The sequence below is a fragment of the Dreissena polymorpha genome, chromosome 2 (assembly GCF_020536995.1).
Source record: "Dreissena polymorpha isolate Duluth1 chromosome 2, UMN_Dpol_1.0, whole genome shotgun sequence".
NCBI lineage: Eukaryota > Metazoa > Mollusca > Bivalvia > Myida > Dreissenidae > Dreissena > Dreissena polymorpha.
Window position 1 is genome coordinate 16,793,168 of NC_068356.1, and position 27,067 is coordinate 16,820,234.

Below are 27,067 nucleotides of genomic sequence, written 5' to 3' on the forward strand. Positions count from 1 at the left end.
ATATGAACTACACACAATACGCATATTATACATAGAATACATGTTCTTTAAATCAAAGTATATTTCCTTAAGTTGTTCTGATGTGCTCGACCCGATTCTAGTACAACTAACAGAAGCAATTCATGTATTTTTCTTTGCTTTTATTTTAAATACAAACAAGAAAATTGATCTTTTTGATTCCATATGGATACACATACATGGTAAAAATGTTGGCAATTTATCACACGAAGAGCCACATCGCCTCACCGATCCCAGTTATCGTGAACTGTCCTAAAACCTCGTGTAAGCCATGACTTACGTGAGATATTCACGCATAGCGCACGAAAAGTTGTGTGCAGTTGTGTACAGTCATTTTTCCATCATTTACCGTTTATGACATACAACCCAACATCATTAAATTGTTAAAATAATGTATATATAACTTTATAGTGATAAAAGAATCAGTTCATAGGAGGCACGGTATATGCCCATAATGATATACCTTTCCTGTTTTGCCATCAAATATAATGAATTTAACAATCAAACACGGTAACTTGTATTCGTTAGTAGATTTTTTCGGAGTCTGTATTATACTATTAGCTGGATTCTTTTTGCAATTTAAAACTTTGGTGTTATGCGACCGTGTATCAAACTCGCTGGTCAAGTCAAGTAGCAAAGCACTCGAGACTTCGCCTCTCGACTGACAGAAGTCCTCACAACACCATACTTCTATATAAGTTTCATCATGCGCATCGATTTTCAACTACTACTGTACTACGGTTGTACACAATCTGCTTAATAATTTAATATATTGTATTACATACAATTATTTAAAATTACAAAATACCTCCTTCATCAATCCTTAAAATACAAGTCGCCAAACTGTTAGATCCATAAAATTCTACCCGCTATAATTCTGATTCCGCTGTACCATACTATCTGGCCTCTTTTAAGAAAATTCATCGTAAAGATCATTAAACAAACCATAAGCTATAAGCTATAGTGAGATTTTCAGCATTCTAATTGATATATATTTTGGTAATTTATAAAAGTAAATGTTTTTATTTGAAGAATGTATACGTATTTATTGCGTTTGTGACTTTAAAATCACAAGAAGATGTGTAAAAAAAATGGAATATTTCAAGGCTGTGGTGTTCCGATGTTACAAAATCGCCTCGTCCAATACAACATATCGGAACACCGTCCTTCAATAGTCCATATGTATTTACAACGTTTTAATACGAAATGAACAAAAAGCATCTTATTACAATACACGTCGTGAACAGATCTATATCTTCAGTGCTATGAAACAAACACAGCAATATCACAAACAAGTTAAGGCATCCTTCCTATCAAAACACGTTCAGTCTTTGGTCCACTCAGAAATGCACGGTCAGAACATTCCCGTCATGTTCGGTCACATGACCATTGGCCTGCAGTCTGGGGCTATCAACTGTGGCTACACCATTGGCAACGTTCCCGTTATATGCGACGTTTACGTGATCATTTTGTTTAGCGTCAGATTCCTGCCCTGCCATCTCAATGTCAAAGAAATTGTCTATATCGGAATTCTTAAGATCCGCGGCCGTGTGTCTTCGATTGCCGTCTCCCCTTTTTACCTGTAAACATGGCCAATACGTGTTGCAAATGAAATAAAAGCGCAATGCTGTAAACATATGCGTGTATTTACAGTTCCTTACAATATAGCCGTATGAACTAATCTAACTTCGAATACATTTCTGAGTAACAAAGCAAGACTAAAACACAGGCTGAACACAAACACACAATACGTGATGACAAATAAAAGATATCGAACACATAAATATATTCAATATTCATCGAATTTGAACTTAACGTTTATTAAACTTTCCCAGCTTACATGTTCAAGTGAGCTTGCATTGAAACACTCTTCAATAACAGATGAAATATATCAGACTAAAACACATCCGTTTAGGCAAGACACGGATGTTTGCATACCTTGTCATAAACGACTCCACATCGCAGAGGTTTTAAAATCACCTCTGGCAAATAAGGGAACAAGATGTCAAAGACGGGGATCTGCAAATTAGGGTCCACCTCACTGGGCTTGTTAGCTCCTAAAATCCGAACGAAACAGGTAAACAAAACTCTCTACAATATACAGTTACAATCACAAAGTAATATCGACAACAGTATAGAAAGGAAATGGAATTCATGCCTTAATTTAAATGAAAACCTCAACTGGAGAACAATATATACACTTCCATTTAAGTCAACAAGAGATACTTACTTACGTAACTTTCAATTCAGATTCTTATCAAGAATCATTCCAACAAATAAGTTTCTTATGAAATGTAAACTAACAAATAGCAGCCTGTGTGATTTTTGTCAAGAAAGCGTTGAAACAATCGATCATTTGTTTTGGGAATGTTCATTTAGCCAAATTCTTTGGACAGAACTGCAAACGTTCCTTAAACGAGTGAAAATCGACATTGAAATAAATAAAACAGAAATAAAATTTCACAGTGAAGTTGTCAATTTTATTATCATTTTGATGAAAGTATTCATAATCAAATTTAAAATCAAGAAATGTATTCCAAAATTTAACATATTCTTAAATTATTTGAAGTTAAGGAAACAGACAGAAGAAGATATTGCCCTTTTTAAAAACAAAATTGAAACACACAAACAAAAATGGATCCACATCAATCAATATTTTTTAAATAGAACTTAATATTCATATACAGTTTTGATATAACAATGCCCATAAAAATTACTAAAATATCGTTGTCTTATTTGTTCGCCTTTTCGTTTTATTCTTTATCAACTGTATTTTTAATTGTAAAGTACAGAAACACAGCATGAAAGAAATTACTATTGTTATAGTTATCCATAATACAAACTGTTTAACATGTCATAGAATACATGTTGTGTGTGTGAGAGTGTGCGAGGCGTGTGTGTGTGTTATTGTGTGTGCTTTATGAACATATGTGAGAAAGGAAGTATACTTATCACAAGAGAAATGTTAAATTATACTTCTGTGTTCTTATCTTTTTTAATTGTGTTATTTACTGTCATATGTTTTTTTTTTCTTGTCTGTATAAGTGTGCAAGTTTATGTATGTGTTTTTAATATGTGTGTGCATGTGTGAGGTTAAGAGAGTTGATACTTTATGAAAACGTAAAACCACTCATGTTTGTACATTTCTACTTTGTGTAATTGATTACTTCATAAGAGTGCATAAATAAATGAGAGGAAAAAATCCGAACGAAATGAACGTAAATGTTTGTCAACAGACGTTTATCTGTACAAACCATTTGAAAGATGCGAACTCATACCATTTAACATTTCTAGCTGTACATTAACATGTGCATTTTGTGTTAAACATTTACGTTATAACTGGAGTTATCTTCAAGAAAACAGAACCTGGATTTACAAAGAAACCAATCATACAACACATATAACGGAAACATAACTTATAGCTGTCGTTAAATGCATCGTTAGTCTAATTCCAAAATAATCAACCTTTATTCATTTGTACTAAATTAAATAAAGAGGATCGATGTTCATGAAAGTGAACATCTCAACTCGAACGACCCTTTCCCAGATCGAGTACGTACCCGTAACGAAGCTGACAATCAGCCCGACTCCGACGACGACAGCCACAGCCGTAGCGCTGTACCACAAATAGGAGAGCGAATAGAGCGGAAAGAAAATACCTCCACTGAAATGCAACAGTGCTCAACTCGTTTTTAAATATTAAAGAGGCGTAATATGGCCTACTTCCGTATATAGTAACCTTTATATAATATCTAAGATTATAATCAAGTCAAAGGATGTTTCTGATCTTCTTCTCATGTCCGTATACTAACAGTTCAATGTATCTGCTTATCGAAGTCATACTAATCACCAGGACCATCAACATCGTCTACGTTATCAGCTTTATTATTTCCCCCAAGGACTGTGTCAACATAAGAATCAACTGCAGCAACAATCACAGTGGATATGAACACGAAAAAAGTCTTACTCGTGTTCTGTTGCTTTTACTGTGACGTTTACGGAATTCATCGTTGTCATGATATCTGTTGTAATGAATGGCGTGGCGGTGGTGCTCATGTTAATAGCGCTGACGGTGGCGGTTGCGGCGGTGGTGGTGAGGTTCCAGTTACAGCCGCTGAGCACAACGCGCGCTTTCGGGATTGTCTTAGTGACCTCCGTGATGTAGGCACCGATGCCAATCCAGAACATGAACACCAAACTGACTATCAGGCCTGCATACGCACCCTGAATAAACAAATAATATCATATAAATATGGAACTGTGTACATAAAATTCCCTGTGTATATTTGTTCAAGTTATGTGTGCACAGAAGCATGGAAACAGCTTTGGGACTATAATAGAGGACGTGGATCCCAATACGGACCGACGAGTTTAATACTAGTATAAGAAAACGGTCTATCAAAACTTACATTAAGAATGAAGGACCAATAAGAGCCAAGAAACATTATCAGAGAGGAATTGCTGTTACTATCTGCTCGTCAATTATTTAATGATAGTGACACACGACTGTATATGAATGATGTCAAGCGCAACAGGAAGATCCTATGATAGTTCCTTACCGCAGAATTGGCCGAAACGAAGAATCGAGGATGATCGCTACCGCGATTTTTCATAAATGATAGGAGCCTACCGCGATGTTGGCCAAAGGTTGGAATCACTGATAATTGCTACCGCGATGTTGGCCAAAGGTTGGAATCACTGATAATTGCTACCGCGATGTTGGTCAAAGGTTGGAATCACTGATAATTGCTAACGCGATGTTGGTCCAAGATAATAATCAATGATAATTGCTACCGCGGCAATGGTCCATAGGGAAAACCAATGATAATTGCTAACGCGTTGTTTGCAAAACGGGAGGAATCAACGACAATTGCTTAACGTGGTGAAAGTCTATGACGAGAACCAATGGTAAATGCTTACCGCGGTATAAAGTAAGGAATAATTATAATTGCTAACCACGATGTTGGTCCGAGAGGAGAACCAATCATAATTGCTTTTCGAGGTGTTGGCCCATTGGAAGAACCAAGCATTCGTCCAAATGAAAATCAGTGATATATGCTTGCCGCGGTGTTATATCAATGGAAGAACCCATGACAATTAGTTACCGCGGTGTTGGTCCAAGGGAAGAACCTATGACAATTGGTTACCGCGGTGTTGGATCAAGGAAAGAACCCTTGACAATTGGTTACCACGGTGTTGTTTTCAGGGAAGAACCCATTACAATTGGTTACCGCGGTGATGGTCCAAGGGAAGAACCAATGACAACTGGTCACCGCGGTGTTGGGTTCCATGGAAGAACGCATGACAATTGGTTACCGCGGTGTTGGTTCAAGGGAGGCACCAATCAAAATTGATTACCGCTGTGATGGTTCAAGGGAAGAACCCATGACAATTGGTAACCGCGGTGTTGGATCAATGGAAGAACCCATGACAATGGTTACCGCTGCGGTGTTGGTTCCAAGGTAGAACCCATGAAAATTGGTTACCGCGGTGATGGTCCCATGGGGGAACCAATGACAATTGCGTACCGCGTTGATGGATCAATGGAAGAATCCATGAAAAGTGCTTACCGCATTGTTTGATCAATGAAAGAACACATAGCAATCGCTTAACGCGGTGATGGTCCAAGGGATGAACACATGACAATTGCTTGCCGCGTTGTTGGATCAAATGAAGAACCCATGACATTTTCTTACCGCGGTATTGGATCAAGTAAAGAACCCATGACAATTAGTTACCGCGGTATCGGATCAATGGAAACCCCAATAATATGAGCTTACCGCGGTGTTGGATCAAGGTAAGAACTCATGACAATTGCTGTTTGCGGTGTTGGATCAATGGATAAAAAAATAGCTTACCGCGGTATTGGACCATGGAAAGAACATTCCTAGCACGAAGACGCCAAGTAGCGGCCCCCCGATCATCCCGAACAGAGACAGTGCGGCCTAAAACAGGCAAGCAATTATAGTGTCGATTGAAGGAAATAAATAAACACTGAAAGGTGTATAATTATCTGGAATTATTGAATGGAAACTGGTTGTAGTATATATAGTAGGGTCGTTATGCCTAGCATGTCATACTACGTACATGAATATAGTCCTAATCGGTAAAAAATACCGTATTTCATTATCTTCAATTTCGAACAAAAAAACGGTATGTAATAATATTCACTATTTAATTACAATCCACATTTGAATCGACACGGGTGTCTCGAGATCAAAAATTAAAATATTAAGATTTATAATGATATAACAGCAACAACTAACGGCCAAAAAGTGGAACATTGTTCCTGTATCAATAATTGATCATTATTATGGAAAGTGTTCACCTCACCTGCAAAACCCCTCCCAGCAATGACGCCACATAGGTCAGTCCGAGGCATACCAAACCGAATATAACAGCTAATAAACACGCATGAAATAATTAGATTTTTAAATAAGCAGCTGCAATTGTATGGTGTATTAATAGAGAAATAAATACATATGTAAAGCAACATATACTAATCAGATATATTAATACTGAACAAATTAACATCATACTCGTTAACTAAGTAGTTTCGCATTCATAAATAAGTTTTAATTCAAACATACTTTTGAATTTTAATTTTGAGTATGATTACATTATTAACTCATGGAACGGTACCATATAGTATCCAATGATCCAGTGTAGTAAATACTTTTCATGTCGTGACCCAGTTTAAATACCCGGCAAATTTGGAGTAGTTTTACATAAGATACATGAGTTTCAATACATACAACAAATATTAGAAACACAAATTCGTCGTGTACCCACAATTTGGTCTATGTGGAAATAATAAATACCAAAAACCTAAGAATAGTGAATATTTCAATCTAATCGTAAGCAGGTGTATGGTGTTGGACATACATTTTTTGTACACCTGTGCGTCTTGGAGACGAGATTATTTCAATCGCGCACATTTTTAAGATAAGTACATGTACACACCTTCCTAGGTCCCCTTTATGTTCAATCGCGCTAACGCCAGAGGCCATGTACTCAAAAAAAAAATGGACAAGGTTAGTAATCTGCTTTTCCATTTCCTTCACTATGACCGGTACTTGATTAAAAACTACTTAAAACATCGGACTAGGTTTTGGCATTTTGCTCGACCACGTCCTTCACAAAGACCGGGTGCTAGACTAATAGTAACCGAACATTTTGGACAGGGTGATGGCCGTCTGCTCTACTTCGTCCTTCATAAAGGCCGGACGCAAAACTTTTATTTACCTAACACATTGACAGGATTGTGGCACTCAGCTCTGCCATTTCCTTTATTAATGTCGGCTGCCATTGTAATACTCACCCAACACCTTGCACCAAGTTGTGGCCATGTGCTTCTTCATGTCTTTCAATAAGGCTGGATACATTATTACAAATAAACCTTGTACACATTGTACGAGTTGACGGTCCTTTGCTTCACCATGCCTTCCACTAAGGCCGAATTCAAGACTTATATACACACTTAACACTTAGACCCAGCTGTGACCGTCTTCTCCGTCATGTCTTTCACTAACGCATGAACATGACAACAACTAACCTAACACCTTGGACCAGGTGGTTGCTCTCTCTTCGGTCATGTTCTTTGCCCAGTACGTCCTGATTATATCCTGGAGAATACACGCGGCGATGGAATTCAAGCCGGACGATATTGTGCTAGAAGTATGAACGAATATGGAGAACATTAATGAAAATTGAGGTAGATTGACGCGCGCTTAAAATACAATGACAGCGAAACACCCTATATGAGTTACCGGAGTTTTTTACGACGATGATGCATGTTTGTCGCCGTTTCGATTGTATTTATAAATGCTCTATTTGTTAACAAATGTAAAACGTATCATATTAGATAATTTTATATCAGTTATTGGGATATTATTGTGCACGTTGTCGTTGAACTCATACGGGTGAACAAAATATCATTATAACTCTGTATTGCAATTGTGTTGCACCGATGGGGCATTGTTTTCGAATGTTATATTATTAGTAACGAGATTCTGAGTGTAAAATCGTTTTACATTGTGAACAGAATTCGAGCCTGTTAAGATAATACCACGCGTATCAGATTATATCGAGTATAAGTTAAGTTTTAGAATGGGTTTATGATTGTTATTTAGATAGAATAACAGTTCAAACATTGATACAGCATTTTATTATATTCAGAAAGGAAATATGTTGCCTGCTTATCTGAAGGGACTGTCTGTACCTTAGGGCGCCGCTAAACAAAGAGGCGACAAATAGGCCCGGAACTCCGTGCACGTTGCCTAGCACATCCATAACGAACAAGGGTAGCAACTGTAAAAATAATAGATCGTGAGATTTGTGTAAACATTAATGAAGTAATTTACAAAGAAGCCAAGCGAGCGTATGGGAGAGTAGACACTTTTTACCTCCATTCTTGTAGTCTATGAACATGTATAACATTGAAAACATTTCAGAGAAAACATTCAGTGGTCCTAATAAGAGCAAATTCAATGTTATGTTTGAATTGTATTAACGAGTGTATTTTTTCCGAAATTTGTAAACATAACAACTCTAAAGGCCAAATTAAACATAAAAAACCACGGAAAGGGATTGGATATGATTAATTATTTATTTAAATATATTCCTGATCACGCACAATTTTTAGTTGACATTTGTGTATGATCACACGTTAATTAAAAATGATTATATAACGACAAAAACATATATCCTTTATCCTTTAAACTTTTTGTACGACGAGTTACTTTTCATTTCAATAAGGATGTTTAAGAACAGATAATTATCTTCAAGTGCCTTTGATCCATATTTTCTTAAATTGTTAACTTTGTCAAAATGTAAGACAATAATAAAACGACTTTAGCGAATCAATATATTCGAAAGCGTAGTGCTGTAATGCAGCCGTAAAATCAACATTGAATATCACAAACGTATGCCGCAAAATTATGGTCGAAAACCAACAAATGCAAATGTTTCAATAGATACGTTTCAATTCACAAAGGTATGGTATCAATTGTATTTTACGTAGCGGCTAAACAGAGTTATCCCCCTTGGAAACACGAGGGGGTTGGTAACTTTTTTAAACAGGTTATATCAAAACAAATTTTATGTTCGATGAGCTTATTCTAAGAGTATTTGAAAAGGTAAATTATTACAAGAACTATATGTGTAGTGGTCCGAGTGATCGGAGGGCTTGATATATTGTTCGCATTATTTGTGTGTGTGTGTGTGTGTGTGTGTGTGTGTGTGTGTGTGTGTGTGTGTGTGTGTGTGTGTGTGTGTGTGTGTGTGTGTGTGCAGTCCATGTGCAACTTCTATATCTAAAAATGTTGTACTTGTAGCAACGAATTTAAAAAAAGGGGTAGAATTGGCCTAGAGATATATCCAACAGTATACAATGTAACTCCAGGTATGTCTCTGAATCTGTATACTCTGATAAGGCGTCATTAGGAACACTCATGATACAACGAAACCGCGCGTGACTTAAAAGTGTACAGGGTAACCCTTCACTATACTGTGCGAATCCTAGGGCTGGCCTGTAGCTACTCTGGGCACATCTCCGATTTTTGCATTATGTGACTAATATTAACTATATACATTTGATATGTATACAAACATCACAATATCATATTTAATATTATGATATTTGACAAAGAAACCAATACATCGTAATACATGTATTGATTTCTTATTAACGTGCAATCGTTCATGCAACTTGCAAACACAGTTACAAACGTGCTGGAATTTATATAAAAGTTACACTGTCCACAATGTCCGTCCGTACATCTCCGCTATAAAAAGACACCAACTCCTACGTCCCATGATATGTTATTTCATCATACGTCATTTAAAAATCCCTATATAATGACTAATTACACGAGGACACTCAATAGCATCTGACGTGTGCAATTAAACAATCATTTTGATAACAATAATTTCGTATAATAAGTTGCATTTCTTTTATCATATATGTACATAACGATATACGCTGCCCCGCTTTGGCATTTGCCATGTTTTTGTCCTGATAAACTGATTTTTTAATCGTTTAAAACTGTTATCGGAGACATTTTCAACAAAGGATTAAATATTTCGATTGATATCAATATTGATATATGGATTGTCAGGGACATATTCTGATCTACGTTCACTGCTTAACAACCGATGAATTCTAAATTAATTCTTAGATTAAAAGACCTTCTTTGTCATACTCGATCGGGTGTTACGAGAGAGGGACAATAATAGGCATGGTAAGACTATTTATGGCTTCACACGTACATAATAACCGACAGTTGTATTGCTTTAATTATATGCTTATCATTGAGAAATTTTCTCTCGAATTCGGTCTGCAATTCAATTTAACTTGTTGGTTATTGAAAACATACCGTATAGAAAGGCTTCGGGGCGCTGGAGATGATCCAATCGATGATCGTTTCGGAAAACTTGACTTCATGCAAGTGCGTAAAGTGTCATCCCATATTAGCTGTTGCAGTCCGAACAGGCTAATCTGTGACGACACTGTAGGCCGATGCATTAAGCCCGGTTTTCACAGGACGAGGCTCAATACGATGGGTCTTTAAGAAACGTACCTGATCGCTTGCGGCAACGAGGCCGAACTTGATGGGGTCGCAGGTCCGGTATAGATTGTACATGGCGATACCGATGAAGCAGCCCAAGTAGAGGATAAGACAGAGGCCGGGGAAGTTGATCCACATCGCGCTGGAAATAGACGACACGCTTTATTACAACTGGAGATTGAAAACGTACGTCTCTACATTTGTAGATAGAAAACACACGTCATTACAATTGGATATAGAATTAAATATCCAATTTGTTTAGAAATACGGGAGCCAAAACAGTTTGAAATATAAAACTGGCGATATAACCATTCATACTAGAATAAAGGAGCTATCAAAATTACAAATTTTAGACATGAGTTATTCGCAATAAATGACAGTTAACGTAACATGCAAACTCAAAGACAGAAACAATCACAGTTGTTATCACAATCACCATCATTTTCATTATAATCACTTTTACTACTCACCCCTACCAACAGAACGTTGTTAACAACAACAATGGTCATAATCTGATGGGCCCGTTATAGTGTACAACTGTATTGCATTATCTAATGAAAATTTCAAATAATGTGTGTCGGCCATGAATACCGTGTTATCTTTTTTATCGTAAACATAAGTTAAAGTGCATTTATTTATTTTTTTAAATGACACATTTGACAAAGACTTGACTTTGTCCATATCGAAGCAGGCAGGTGTTGATTAATAAAATGCTCTCTATGACGTCCGTGACTTAATATTTGCAAAACGATCCACACGTGCATACAAATTGCGAGCGATTGCAGTCAAAATATTGTTTTATCTTAATTAACAGAGACACATGTTCATCAGTACTTAAACCTTTAAAGTATTTGTATAGGTGTACTTCTTCATATATGAATCAATAAATCGCATGCCTGTATGTATATCAGTATTTGTTTATACTTTGAGTGATCAATTGATTTTTTTAAAACAAAATATAATTACCCGGTATATGATTTCCCTGATAGCTTAAAGCCTAATTTATAGATGATAGTAACAGTTCTCGTGTACAAAAATTTGGAAAGTTCATATTTAAACATACCCGTATCATATGAAGTTACATGATGAGCGTTTGGTTTAACTCAGCAGTTTTATGTTTTCCTATTTCATAATAATAACTAATGCTTTATTAATATCTATCGAAAGTGCCGTCTCGAATAAACCTGAGCAGTCAGCACAGGCTTATTCGAAAAGACGAGTTACGCTTGTGCCCCATCTACCACGTGCTCACGTGGGACCTACATTTGCGCCTCTTTCAGCGATGAGCAGGAGCATGCACGTTGTACCTGCGCCTGGTTGACGCCGTAAATGGCCACCCAGGTGAACCAGCCCCCGATAACAAGCGCCCACGCCGAGTGGCGAACCTTCGGGTCGAAACTGAAGCTGAAATGGCATTTACAGCGTTTATTAAAAGTGGTGTATGACAGAATGAGTTGTTCGCTTGTAAAAAAGTACAATGGATTAAAAGTATGTTACCACAATTAAATGCTTTTAAAATCATCAACGTTTATGAAAATTATTGATTAAACGCTTCAGACATAGTGTTTTATTAAAAATTAAACGCGCCTCTCAAAATTGATACTTTTAAATTTATATTTGTGTTGGGATAAGCGTTTAAACAGACTGCAGTGTTATCGGTTGTAAATAAAAGCGAATAACTGCAGTGTCTGCAGCGCTCCGAGTTTTGCTGTTATCTCACAAATATATTTACATCTAGTTACTGGTACGCAATTGAGATTAGACAGTTTTACTTCTGTTTTCCGACAACTTCTGGTGAAGCCAAAATAGCTATGTTTGTTACTTTGGTTGGTGAACCAATGATTTTAACTGGTAATGGCTGGATGTCACTTAATTCTTAGCCTTTTGCAGCTTTTGAAATGTTATCTCGAGCATCATCAACTTTGAGTGCGTTCTGATTTAATTAAAGAGACATGTTCACAGATGTTCATGTTTGTAGTTTTTTTGTGCAATTCATGACTTGACTTATACATTTTTAATACTTGACAATGAATAGATTCTCAAAATAAATATGCAATAGACTATATTTTTCGGTCTACTGTTTACTTCTGTGAACATTCGATACTTTTTACTATGTGTATGCGTCAAGAAAATCATTTTCCTTGTTTGGATATGATATAAACCATTTTTTGAATTGATGACAAAGTAATTGATTATAAGTCTTAATGTTTAACAAACATTCAGAAATTATAAAATTGTGAAAACAAATCAGGAGATGTAATGGTTTGCTAAAACAAACAATGCAAAACACTTAATCGTTCACATAATGATATTTACGTTGAACACTTCTGCAATTTGATGGGCTGTTTTGTGGCCTCTTAAAGGACCGACAGTCATCTCATTGTTTCATTTTTCAATCTAAAGCACTTGGTGCCGCATAACTAAATGTGTTGTTCGAATTATTGAACGTAACGTTTTAATATTTAAACCAAAGTTTGACGCATACACTGCCTACAGTTTTTATTTCTCGGATGGTAAAACTGTCAATATTACGCGTGTCCTAATGGCCTTTATATTGTTTGAATAAGCTAACTATACGTGGAAGCCAACTTAAAATTTATCATTCGGTAAAATTTAAAAAATTATACGACAATCTGGTGCACTTCACACAACATTATCTCGCATGTGTTTGCAATCCTGCTCTCATGTTACATTCAATACAATTGTAAGCGTTGCTAAGATACACTGTCCTTTGTAAACATGTCTCTTATTTCGTTGCGCTCGCGGAAGGGTACTATTTAACGCGTGTACGTGATTTTACACGGAAAGGCTTTAATAATGAAGTATTCTTATCAACGACGGTATTTTTCAATTGTTCGTACATTATGTAAATTTGCATTCATGATTTACCACCCAATATAGCTTTAAAATTGAATGTAAAAGAGAGTTATCGACGCGTTATTTAATGCGGTATAAAGTCAGAGCGTTAGCAAAACATCGACTATACTATAACGTTATTTATATTTCACATGGTGAATTTCATTTTAAAACGCAGTTTGATAATATTTATTCAAAGCGCATAATTCAGCTGCGCTCGTTACAAATCGCTTAGTTTATTAATTTACAATTATTGATGTGAAGAGTATTAACAAACTTTATATAGCAATTTAAATACTTATTTCTAAAATCCCTTTATTGCTCGATAAGTAAACGACGGCTATTCCGAACATAGAAAATATTAGCAACTTTAATAGACCATTCTAGAAAACGGTGTGAAGAACCATCGGTCAAGTTAAAATGAAGCTTAGACAATAGAAATATATAACGGCTCAAGGTTGCGTTTCCTTACTCGTCCCAAACTACCCTTCCACTGATGTCAAAATGTGACCAGGCGTCCTTAAGACCCCCCACTTCGTCCATTCCCTTGATGGCGATGGCGAACAGGCCGCCAAACATCACAAGGATCTGGAATGTGTCGGTCCATAGCACGGCCTTCAAACCGCCCTGAAATAAAGGAGTGACCCCGGACATACGATGAACTGGGAAGGCAACTGGAATTATCATTCACACAATCATGTTTTTGAGATGTATTTTGTTTAAACGTGTTTTGTCAGCCGTATGGTCTTTGCTATGGCGATATCGAATAACTGTGGCATGTGCCGCAACCTCATAAACAGACACAGTGGATCAATTTTAGAGTCCAGTAACTGTTTTGACAATGTCATAATACAACTTGACAATTATGCAGGTTTGTATATAAATGCGTAAAATGTTATAAAATAGTTTTACAAGACCAAATACAAAGTAAAGTAAAGGGTGTACGAGGGATTCTTGAAAACAATGACGAACGTTTTTGTATTATTGAGTTTTCGTGACTATGAACTGTCGAAATAGTACATAGTTCGTAAACATGTTTGTCTTGTGTGAAAAATAATGTATCCGCCTTGTTGTGTTTCCCCACTTTTTCCATTTAAAGGTCTTTTAATACTGCCAGCGTTTCAGACCGTTTTACTACATGTAGTGTGTCGCATATGGACAGAATGGTTGATTAACTTTCATTTTAATATCAGTTCATAAAAACGCATCAAAAGATGGAAACTATAGGTACCACTGTATGGAGGGATACGGCTTTTTGACTTCAGATCATTTTGTGAAAGGAATGTTAACTAATTAACATGGTAATCGTATATATTATGGACAATACAATATTTACTGCTCTTACTCTTACGAAAGCGTGGTCTAGTTCTGCGTACGTATCTTACCAGAGCAGTGTAGAAGGTGCAAACGATGCCGACAGCGATGATTGACCACCACAGAGGAAACCCCGTCACTGAAACATCGACATCAGCACAGCCTCAGAAAACTTTCTCAGGTCCCATGACAATTAACATTGGTAAGCTTTATCGTTCTTGAAATTTTGAACAACTCAATCACTTCAAATTAAAGATATATATAAAGCGTGTATGAATTTGACTAGGTACATTGAACTGGCGATGGGATAAAATCCCATCGAGTCGTGGAACAAACCCCCAAACTTATGAACATCTCTATTAATCTTTGTATGTTTAAAGTGCACTTGTATGTTCTTGTATATTGATGATGTACGTATAAACAATTGCTTTCGACGTTCTTCTGATAAAGTGAACACTCATTAGAATTGAAGCCGCTGTCCTGGGGACTTATTCACAAAACAATTCCGAGATATTTGTTTAAATAAAAACGACAATTCTGGACAATTTCAGCGTCCTTCTAATTTAACACAGTTCAACATAAGACCGAATTTATCACCTCTTACTACCCAATTATTTGTTTAACAAAGCATTTATGACATATGATACATGTGTATCTTTTTGTGTTCAAACGGTAATTGCATTTTCAATTTTAAGTCTTTTCGTTTGTCTTAAGTATGATAGTGTGATAGTGAATACGGGCCCCGAATTGACTGAAGCGTTTATAAAAACAATCGAATCGCTTTAATTATTCCGCCTTAAACAGGAAGTCTCTTGATTATCCTCATTGAAATGGTTTATCTTGGTAAATCTGGCATTTGCGTGTAATAAGCTGCATAATTTGCAAATCAAATGGGCATTTCTTATCTAACATTTCAGTAAAACTAGGGCGAGGTATTTGATAACAAATAAGATTAGCTAAAACAACATCGATCATGAGAACGTGTGTGTGTGTGTGTGTGTGTGTGTGTGTGTGTGTGTGTGTGTGTGTGTGTGTGTGTGTGTGTGTGTGTGTGTGTGTGTGTGTGTGTGTGTGTGTGTGTGTGTGTGTGTGTGTGTGTGTGTGTGTGCGCGCGCGCGCGCGCGCGCGCGCGCGTGCGTGCGTGCGTGCGTGCGTGCGTGCGTGCGTGCGTGCGTGCGTGCGTGCGTGCGTGCGTGCGTGCGTGCGTGCGTGCGTGCGTGCGTGCGTGCGTGCGTGCGTGCGTGCGTGCGTGTGTGTGTGTGTGTGAGTGTTTATGTATTTGGAAGTTTATGAGGTCCTTCTGCGCCTGAGACTGCATTTTGTGATGAACCGGAGCGTGCCCCTGCGGTAGTAACTAATTAAATTACTAGGATTCAGTTTGGGAGAATTTAAATTATATTTAGTTTTTGGTGTGTTCTTGGGCTGTGGTGTGTGTGGGGGGGGGGGGGGGGGGGAGAATTACCCCGAGTTCACCTTACCTGTCCGGTATTGCAAGCCCCGACCAAACTCACATGCTGCTTGGAACAGAGATTGAACCCTTGTCGCCTTAATGAGAAGCGCATGTACCAACCAATGCGCTGACCAGAAAAAAAAAACGTGAACGTGTTATAGTCTTATTTAACATTGTAGTTATTTAACATTGTAGGGCAATTTTAAGTTAGGCTACCATTTTTTATGTTATATAATTGCCTAGCCCCAACCTTTATAAAAGTTAATTCCGGTAAATATAACCATGGTTTTTCAATAACTCACATGGTTTTTTAACAACATTTTAATCATAAGTTTATATCTTTTGCTTGCTAAACAATCAGTCGTAAATTTCTGTCGAGAGATCTTTGATAAGACAAAACGGAATCAAGCCTTTCCGGTGACATGTTTCAAAATTATTGAATTATTATACTATTGATTTTTTTTCAAATAATCTTTAGTACTATAAGGGATATGATATTTTATGTATTATTACTTCTTCGTGAAATTTTATGACAATGATCACAATATTTAAACATACGATTGGAACCATGTCTTGATGTTTGTTTTAGTTTCATTTCATGAAGTCTAATGAAATTCCAATTCTCTAATTCTGTTTTTTTCCAACCATTTGGAAGTCTAATGGTGATATATTGAAATATATTCTCTTTTACATATGCAATTTATTCAGAGTTGTAAAGCTCTGATGGTATTTTTATAGACATTTAATGTCTAGTGAATGATTCTGGGAAAAGTATGATGTTTTTAAACCCCTATTATTTGCATGTACCGTGGCCTTGGCGGTGACACATTTGTGTTCATTTTCGTGGGTCTGTTGTTTGTATATTCGTCTACAACATTACGTGTATGACACGTAGCTTCTCAAATAGTTCGTGGTCATAAATACGGTGCGATAAACTCATTAGGTTTATGTTGATCGCCGGTTGGTGCAACTGAAGTTTAATTTTGTTTATTTATGCACTCACATTCGCATCTGTACCAGTATTTGAATTCGTATGAATTACAAATTAATAAATGACGACAAACTCTAATAAGAAATCTCTCCTATTTGCGCAACTGAAGTTTGTCTACTTTATATATGCGTACGCATTCGTATATATAGCAGTATTTGCATTCGCATGAATTACAATCTCCGCGTACCTACCTTTCAGGACAAATATTATAGTTTTGTCATGAGAAAATTAATTTGTCTTGTGCTTGACGTTTTTTAATGACTGTACTTTTCGTGAAAAAATGAGAAACTATTAACATAGTCAATTTATTGCATTTCTATGTTAACTTGCGATGAATAACTATCGAAAACTCTACCAAAGTACAACACTTTTATGTCAGAAAAGTGCGTTATTTCCATAGTGTTGACAACGTCGTGAGTTGGTAAACAAGTTTTGAAGATCCGTATAACTGATAAGCAGTAAAATGTAGTGTATTAACGTTGTTGATCGTCATGCTCTACTTACTACTTAACGTTATAATGTCATTACATCTGCTTCTGATATATATGGTGACATAAATCAAGTTAATCTATATTTGATGAATACATGGGTTCAAAAGATATTATTGCGTGACGCATATTATCCAAAAATTATATCATGGGAATGTGTTTATGAAGTTTTGATCTTTTTTAATACGACTGTTTCCAAATCCAAAACATATATGCGTACATATCATTAGCATTATTTTAATTGGGCCGTGCTCTGTGAAAAGGAGGTTCAATGCATGTGCGACACTTTACGCACATGCATTAAACCCCTTTTTCATTGAGCACGGCAAAATTAGTTTTACTGCTTCAACTTAATATTGAAATAAACCATACTATTTTGTTAAAATCGTAAGATGTATTCTTCTACCAGTTACAATTTTCGAACTTATCTTCAGTTGTTCATTGAAAACATCATTGATATTCTGCCTTTTTATCTCATAGTCGTATTGCGTTGTCTCATTTACATTGAACTCATCTTACGACATGTAACTTCCTTAAAATTTAATCAACCGCTATTCCATAATCCTTTCTCATATTTAGGCAGCGTCAATTATGTACAAACTACATTTACTTTTGGGGGAACTATACTTTAATAATGAACGTGCACGTTTTCACATACATAAATCAGTGGGAAAAGATAAATCAAAGGAAAATGTTTCTACTGTTTAAAAAATATACCTTAACAATCGATTGTGAAAGACAATTAAATAAATTGTTACGAATACTATACATTATTTAAATGTATAGCGAGTAAAATAACGCATAATTGTTTTGCCGTTGACGCAAGTATGATCTTCATTTTGTCATTTGCTCGTGACAAGCACATTAATATACGATTTAAGAAATCTCTTGCTCATGTTACATATAGACACACGTATAGACGCAAGTTGCCACATACCTGCGTTTAGCGCCAACGACGGAGCATACAACACTATGGCCATGTACAAAATCTGAAACAGATACACTAGTGATAAATAAATCTAAGAATATACACGACATTGAAGAAATAAGAAATATATTTATTGTCCACAACCATAAAATACTGCAGGTATTTAGCACCACAGGACGTGTACATAATGTTTAATTGCATGTACTGTGTGCAATCATTTAATCGGTTTTAACTTGTTTGCTTGCTCTCTAAATGTCGGTTGAAACAGGTATTTGTTGAGTTTTATTTTGGTTCCATTACAGCACATACAAGTGCGTAATAGAATAAGTTGGAACCAATGTACTCAATATTCAATAGAGATACCATTAATTGCCTGACCCGAACATTCTGAACTATATCCCATGTAAATAAACAGTTTGACAGATAAGAAGAATGTTGTTGTTGAATCAAATCGAGTCATTATTCGCCGTGAATGTAAGATAAATTTGGTAAAATTCGAAACAAAAATTGGGCTGTGCTGACATTGTCTGTTTGAGTCGGAAGTTAGCAAGTGCTGCCACAAATATAAAATAATAAACTTCTGTTTGATGTAAAAATTCCCATAACAATATATCTGACACGCTGATAGCATATACTTCAGATCAATGATGACAACGATTGCGTTCATTGAGAGCTCTTCAAACTCTATATGTTGGAGGTCTTATTTGCATGATCGATTCTATTGACGGTGACCTATTCCAGACGTGCAGTCGAGATAAACATCGAACAGTTATACGAAAAAAATTATCACGTTCTAACTGATATGGCAGGAAAGTCAACGGCATTTAAACAAGGGTTGTTCCTAATTTATAACATTGAACGGAGGTGAGGCCATATATTTCAAAGGGTGACATAAAAAAAATTATTAAAAATAGTAGGAGGTTCTCCTAATGTTCCCCTACGTATTCGAAATTTGTTTCGGAAACTTTATATAAAATACCGAAGATAAGACAAAAAATACTATCATATTTCACTTGGGTTACTGTTTTTGACATTATCAGTCTTCAAGTTTTTGGCGTTCTGATTTTTATTTTTGTCGGTGGGATATCTCTGACAATCGATCATTGATAACACCGTTCAGAACGTTTAAACGTGTGTAAGTATTTGGAAATATGTTGCTTTAAACAAAGTGTAAGAGCTGAATCTTCAGTCATTCGTCTAAACGCATATGCGTCGTTTATGATTTGGTATATATTTTTAGTTTAACACCACAGGTTTGAAGTACATTTATTTATAGGTATAGCGCGATAGGGTATTGACCTGGCACTCTTGACCTTCCGTTAGAATATTTAAGACCCTTGATTTGTTCAATGTTTTTGCACTCGGTGTTTCATTCGTGAACGTTTTGCACGAGTTTTAGGAGAAAATAATAGTGTATCTAGTGATGTACCCTTTATTCGACTTCAATCGCTTTTAGTACGAAATCTAATACATATGTACATGCATCGTTGTGGTATTGCAATATATTCACGCTAAAATGTAAACACCAGGTACATGTTGACGCTCTGCAGATTGCAGACATAACCCAAGGCCGCATGTTATATAAAATGTAACTGGTATACATTCATAATATATTAATCACATTAAATAATTGTTGCGTCAATAAATGCACGTGGCATAAGCTGGCAAAGAATCATAACTTTTTCCTAGGCGGTACATTGTGTTCGAACGTTGTTAATCAACTCACTTGAAAGAAAAGAAACTCCGTTGACATGTACGTATAATTTTCTTAAACAAGCACGGTCTAAAAACGTAGTATGCTGTAATCAAATATGCGATAGTGAAAGTTTTACGAAAATAAAAACTGAAATAAGCGAGTTTCCGAATCGACATTGTTCGTGCTCAATTGGGATATATTTGCAAAATAACTGAACCAGAAACAGTAGCCGTTTGTTTTAATCTTTTCATAAAGCAAGATCCATCGAGCAGAATTTGAGCGATATCAACTATACCCGAATTGGATAATATATATTTACAGGAAATATTTTACTTGCAAAGTTATGATATATGCATTCTTGTTCAAGATGCACATCAAAAGTACTCATTTAAAATTACTTCATCGTGTGCCTTATATAAGGTTACGGTAAATAAGTATGCATTGGAATTACAAATTGACTCATGTATAGATTTGCTATAGTACATATGCAAAAACATCGGTTCGTGGATTCCAGTAAAATCGATGCAATATATCAGCAGTACAGCGCTTTTTTTCTAGAACACATGTAAATAGATCGTGCCATAAAGTCAAGTGTATGTTAACCACTTAAAGGCAGCACACTGCTTTTTTCTAAAATACATGCAGAGTACATCGTTCCATAAAATCATGCATTGTGTGTTCAAAACTTAAGGTCAGTAAAGCAATTGTTTTACTATATCAAATTCCGAGTAAATCGTTTAATTACATCAGTTGTGTTTGTTCACCACTTAAGGCAAGTACATTTACAGCAATCAGCATTAGGAGTGTTCATTGTTTAAACGCATTGTAATAAACCCATCTGTTTATTGGCTCTAAATACTAATAATTTTTTTCCTAACAGTTACAATAATCGTAGTTTTCGTGTCACGTTCACGTTATCGAGATTGTATGCTATGTAGTAGAGCATTAGGTGTCACCCAAACTTCGGTGTTGGACATCAAACAATACAAGTAAAGCTAACAGAAACAGTTAAAATAATCGTAGTTTTCGTGTCACGTTCACGTTATCGAGAGTGTATGTTATGTAGTAGAGCACTTGGTGTCACCCAAACTTCGGTGTTGGACATCAAACAATACAAGTAAGCCTTGCAATGTGGACACGTTATCGAGAGTGTATGCTATGTAGTAGAGCACTTGGTGTCACCCAAACTTCGGTGTTGGACATCAAACAATACAAGTAAGGCTAACAGAAACAGTTATAATAATCGTAGTCTTCGTGTCACGTTCACGTTTTCGAGATTGTTTGTTATGTAGTAGAGCACTTGGTGTCACCCAAACTTCGGTGTTGGACATCAAACAATACAAGTAAGGCTAACAGAAAATTCACTGTAAAATACATGAACATATAATTATTTAACTTTATTACCAGGACTTCCTTTAACCCATTTATGCCTAGCGTCTAGAAAAAAGGCCTTGGTAAACAGCGTAGACCCAGATGAGTCGCCTCATGATGCGGCGTCTCATCAGAGTCTGCGCTGTTTGCTTAAAAGAATTTCTGTAAGAAATGGTCTAAATATAGAAATAAATATACTAGACATCCCTAATTTTGGAAATAAATTTGATCCAATTTAGAAGGATGCGAGTCCACTAGGCATAAATGGGTTAACCATACATTCGTTCTCACTATGTTCCTGAATTAGTTTTTGTTTAAACCTATTTATTTAAGATCGTTGCAATAAAAGCCTAAGGCTTATTTGAAACACTCTCGAGCCAGTTTGCTGGGACTAGAACCACTACTTGATGTCTTTGGGGGGATTCTAAAGAACGTACCCACAATAGGGATCGAACCCGTGACCACCCGATCGCTAGGCGGACACCATATCCACTACACCACTGCGACCTAAACTTGCTCCGGAATTGCATACCGTACTTGTGAATTTGTAGCGCTTAAATAAGTAAACTAACAGCTGCTCTTAAGAAACCTCTATAATAATGTTAGATGCAGAAGGAATAAAGAGCTTTCAATTTCATACCAACTTTCATTAGTGAGTTTCTTTCAGCGACTAATGTCCGTGTGTACACTCACCATCTGGATACAGAACGTCAGGGAGCCCGCCGTCCTTACTCCGCGACTGAATCGGTGCTCGAGATACTGCAACATAAAACAGCGTGGAGCCGTGCGTTTTTAATGACTGGAGGTTCACAGAAAACGCAAATGAGCCACTCTCTTGTAAAACGGGGTTAAATGCATATGCGTAAATTGGCGTCCCAGATTAGCGTGTGCAGTCCACAGTCAGGGACGTAACTTTCCTCCTTAAATGGATTTTCGCCAAAACTTCCTCCAAACGAAAATTATACATAAGAAGCGGAAAGTGTCTTCCGTTATTAGCCTGTTCGGACTGCAATGCTTATTTGGGACTTAGCGCACATGTATAAGGCTCCGTTTTCCAATTGCCTTTCTCATAAGTAGTTTAGTTTGAGTTGAAATCGAGAATTGATGGTGTAGTTACCAGCTCCGTTTTCCAATTGCGTTTCTCTTAAGTAGTTAAGTTTGAGTTGAAATCGAGAAGTGATGGTGTAGTTACCACCAAGGGTGATAGTGTGTTATTGCCGCGAAAAAAGGCTGCTAGTACTATACGTCGGTAGAAAGTGCACGAATTTCAAAAAAAACTATTTCCACAATTATTAAAAAAAAAACACATACATTTACAAAATATGTTGTTGAAAGGAATATTTGAAATATCGCATATTTTGTTTTACTTCATGGAGAACAGACAGAATAACTTAAATACGAACGAACCGTATTAACAGCGCAATCAACCGCTGTGATATTGGGGCAAATATAATCTTAAAGTGAGCTTATCTTGTAAAACAAGAACAAGACAACTTGGTATACCCGAGTCAAACAAGAAGTATTTCGTATGTACAAAATAGAACTTAGGGTAATAAAGAACATGTGCGAGATTACGATGGGCGTTCTTCGTTGTATCATCATATCCGAACATCTAAAACATAAACGTGTTTTCCTGCGCCAACTGTTTAACGAGCGTCCGATGCTCTTTCAATGTGTGATAATATCTGAAATACTGAAATTTGCATTTGAAGAACGTAAAAGCGTATCACGACGATTGGATAGAATAAATAACACACTACTGACTTACTTAAGTAGTTTCATTTGATATCTTTAACTCTTTTCGAGAGTGTTTCGAAGTTTATGAGGTCTTTACGTTGACCGAGCTTGCATTCTTTGAGGATCCGGAGTGTGTCCAAGCACCCTACCTTATAAACTTATTAGACTCAGGAAAGTTAGGAAAACTGTTCAAATTAAAGCTGCACTTTCCAGCTATTTAGCTTGTACTTAAATGTCGGTGTGGTCTTGAGCTGCGGGGGGGGGGGGGGGGGGGGGGGGGGCAAAAACACGGAGAAAACACCACCTGCCCGGTATGGTGACCACAAACCAATCTCACATGCACCGAAAGCCTGGTTGAGAAGCGTTCGTATAAACTACATCCTTAACCGGACAGCATATGCATCGCTGTATACAATGTTCAGTGATTTCATTTGTTTTCATCGCCAAGCCCTGGCTGTGCACTTTGAGATATAACATTGAACTGGCAGTCATGTGTAGGGCATTGTATACAGCGATGCATATGTATATGCTTGATATGACTTTCATAAACATATTTGAGTGCACTGTGTCTTTAATTGCAATATACCAGTATAGACTCAACAGGTGGATTACATATATATTTTTGACCCTATTAAAACAAGTGGATGTTTTCCTGGAACAAGCGTTTTATTGAAATTGACGTATTGTTTAGACGTATGCAATAATTGCGGTTAAACATTTGATTTATCGTAATTTTATAGCGGCGTGTTATTATGCTCCAACTTCGCCCTTAATTTTTTTTTTAAATATTCTCCGTTCTGAGCTTCCTAAAGTCAAAAAGCTGTCAAAATAAAGAAACAACAGAAAAATGAAACAATCCAGTTTTGTTACAGTTTAATAATTAATTTCTTGGGACAATATTGATAAAATAAAGTAGTCTACCAAGATTACCTCGTACGCGCTCGTGCAACGGAGCCGGTAGAATACGGGTACGAAGACGTGCGCTGCCGTGGCGATAACAAGCAGGTAGGAGAGGCCGATGTACCAGTACATGGTCGTGTAGTTGTACATTTCCGCCGGCGTGCCCAGCAGCGTGATGGCTGACATGAAACTCGCCAGGATTGACAGCGACACCGGTATTGGGTTCATGTCGCCGCCCGCCAACAGAAACTCTTTCGTGTTCTGACGATTACGGTCCTTAATAGCGTAGAATATGCCAATAAACGCCGAAAACGCTAGTGTCAATCCAAATAAAACGTAATCCAAAACGTTAAAGCTCGCGCGTTCATTTGATTCAAAACTGTAGGCCATCTTGGTCGGTGAATATGCTTGATCGTTATATGTTTAAATGAAAACAATTCTTAACGCGAACCTACATAGATATTAAAACGAAACTCATTAGTAGTCCCACACAATTCGAAATACGTATATCCTGTTTGTAAGTATTTCGCCGAACCACCGCTTCTTGCTGAATGTGAATAGCCTGTGAGTAGTTCATTCAGTGATAAAACCTCTATCCTCCACTCATTGTTTGCATTCAGACGTAATTAAAGTGCTCGACGGGTTATTAACAGCCCAACTAGGTTAGACCGTTCGCTATCATTATCAATGAGTATTTGCAAATAAATGATGAACGTCAAAAATACCGACGCGAGAGAACATAAAACGAAGCAACAGAGCGTATGTGTTAGCTATTTATACATACACATCGTAGCGGTAACAAAACATGTGTAAAATGATAATTCGACGTATGTTCAGGTGCACTAAAACAAGTTGAATCGACAGACGTGCGTTCCAATGATTTAAGTATGTATATTACGTTATTATATTACGAACGTTAATGTGGAATGCGTTTCACTGGGGATTCTTGGCTTTCATGAAATATTACAAAGATACTGATTTATGCACGCAATTAGATATTAGTTAATGTTAATAGACGATACGGATACTTATCAAGATATATGTTTATACTTGAAAATCTTTGCTCGCTTATTTATAACTGCATCAATGAAGCATTAAACAATATGGTCATGCGTTAACCTAGTGTAATTGTATTTGGTGTAAACTAATAAAACAAAACTAAATATATTCAGGCCTAAATAGATCTGCGTTTAAAGCCCTTGTGAACGATCCCGATCTTTGACTTTTTTTCACAAATGACACAGCCAACATGAGCATGTGATTCCCATATGGGTTAGCCCATATTCAGCTCATACGGTATCATGGGGATTTCATATCGACATGCCAATAAACCGCACATTTGGGACCCATATCGCATCGCTTTTAAGAAAAAAATGTATAAATTGGTTCGTGTATTTACCGTCTTTTAATTTTTCATTTTGCATTCGACAAAACGTATTACAAACACATATTAGTTCGTATTCACATGATTTTTAATTAACCAAAACAAAAACAAAATACTTGAAACCTGTTTTTGTCTTTAAAGAGTTTTTCTTTGTACTTATTATTAAACAAACAAAAACATTTATTTCCCTTTTCATATTGCGTTTCAATCTGGATATAATCAATGTTTGACCATTAAATTGACGCTTGTGTTGACTTTTAGCGTTTTTGTTTTGATAACTAGTGGCGTTGCTGTGGTGGGGAAATAAAGAATGATTTTTTTAAATTTAAACGAAGCAATGAAACATAAATTCATTTAACATTCGCACAGTTTTTTTATGTCTGTTTTAGAATGTTATTTTAAAAAAGTTATTTAAACACTTAAAAACAATATTTATTTGAACCGCTCGCTAATTACATCATGTCCCTTTACATATAAAAGAACATATATAGTTTAAATCATTAAGTAAAGCGAAGCGTATGGCTCGAGCTTTGGGTTTAAAGTAAAGCTTCAGAAAATATAATAAGTTGATAACAAAATACATGCAATTTGAACGTATAGCCTTCAAGCTACCTGTATCGAGATTATTAATTTTTACATATAATTAATATATTTGGAGCAGTAAATAAATAAATAAATTAATAATATGTTATACAACATGGGCACTATATTAAAATGTATGCACTATAAGCTATAAATGGACTTAGTACTTCTTACAGTCACGGCACATGAAGTTCGAACGGCCACGAAAGATGCAAATGACAATATTATTTACTTTTAACTGTCTACAGTGGTGAGATTTTGAAAAAAAACATCAAGGAGGAAAATGACATTGATCTACAATCTCTCATAATTTTATACAAGATTCACACGAATTCCACTTATTATTACAAAGACGATAAAGAAATTCAACGAATATTTAAGTTGGCGCTAAGGAAAAGTCTGTGAGTCTAACAAAGAATGAACCACGATATACTTCAAATAATAAATGTATTGGTATCAATGATGTATTAATTAAATTCTCAATTAATCCACATTAAAATATTTAATATTTTTCGCCTGAAATTAAATGATTCATTTAATGTAGTTCCATTTTATTTTTATTACCTTTCATGTACTGACAGTAAGGTGTAACTCTTCTACTCTCCCCCTAGTCACCAATATTTTTATGAACGAACCATCTACTGCAATTAATGTTTAAGTCGTATATTAATGTATTTTTTTTCAATAAAGTTTCAATGGGCAAATACTTTCTGGTCGTATGCATGTTTGCCGATTTAAAGTTTGCATCATATTATACTACATGTTCTGAATTGCACGAATTTAG

General features: G+C 36.2%; 1 protein-coding gene across 1 annotated transcript; it reads right to left on the reverse strand.

The window, feature by feature from the left end:
- Positions 1-125: 125 nt before the first annotated feature.
- On the reverse strand, positions 126-25,090 carry LOC127866036 (sodium-dependent multivitamin transporter-like). Its single transcript, XM_052406271.1, has 15 exons — positions 24,348-25,090; positions 22,374-22,439; positions 18,623-18,674; positions 14,828-14,895; positions 13,915-14,069; positions 11,850-11,990; positions 10,599-10,728; positions 8,240-8,328; positions 7,574-7,689; positions 6,352-6,419; positions 5,877-5,963; positions 3,986-4,242; positions 3,579-3,682; positions 1,957-2,075; positions 126-1,598 (listed from the first exon to the last, which is right to left on the reverse strand). Exons 1-15 carry the CDS (start codon positions 24,705-24,707, stop codon positions 1,359-1,361), a joined length of 2,052 nt encoding a protein of 683 aa, XP_052262231.1. The 5' UTR covers positions 24,708-25,090; the 3' UTR covers positions 126-1,358.
- Positions 25,091-27,067: the final 1,977 nt, after the last annotated feature.

Excerpts from the sequence above, each read along its gene's own strand:
- LOC127866036 (XM_052406271.1), bottom strand. The coding sequence starts at position 24,707 with ATGGCCTACAGTTTTGAATCAAATGAACGCGCGAGCTTTAACGTTTTG. Across the intron at positions 11,991-13,914 it reads GGAAGGGTAGTTTGGGACGA|CTTCAGTTTCGACCCGAAGG; the intron begins GTAAGGAAACGC and ends ATGCCATTTCAG. Across the intron at positions 8,329-10,598 it reads TCGTTGCCGCAAGCGATCAG|TTGCTACCCTTGTTCGTTAT; the intron begins GTACGTTTCTTA and ends TTATTTTTACAG.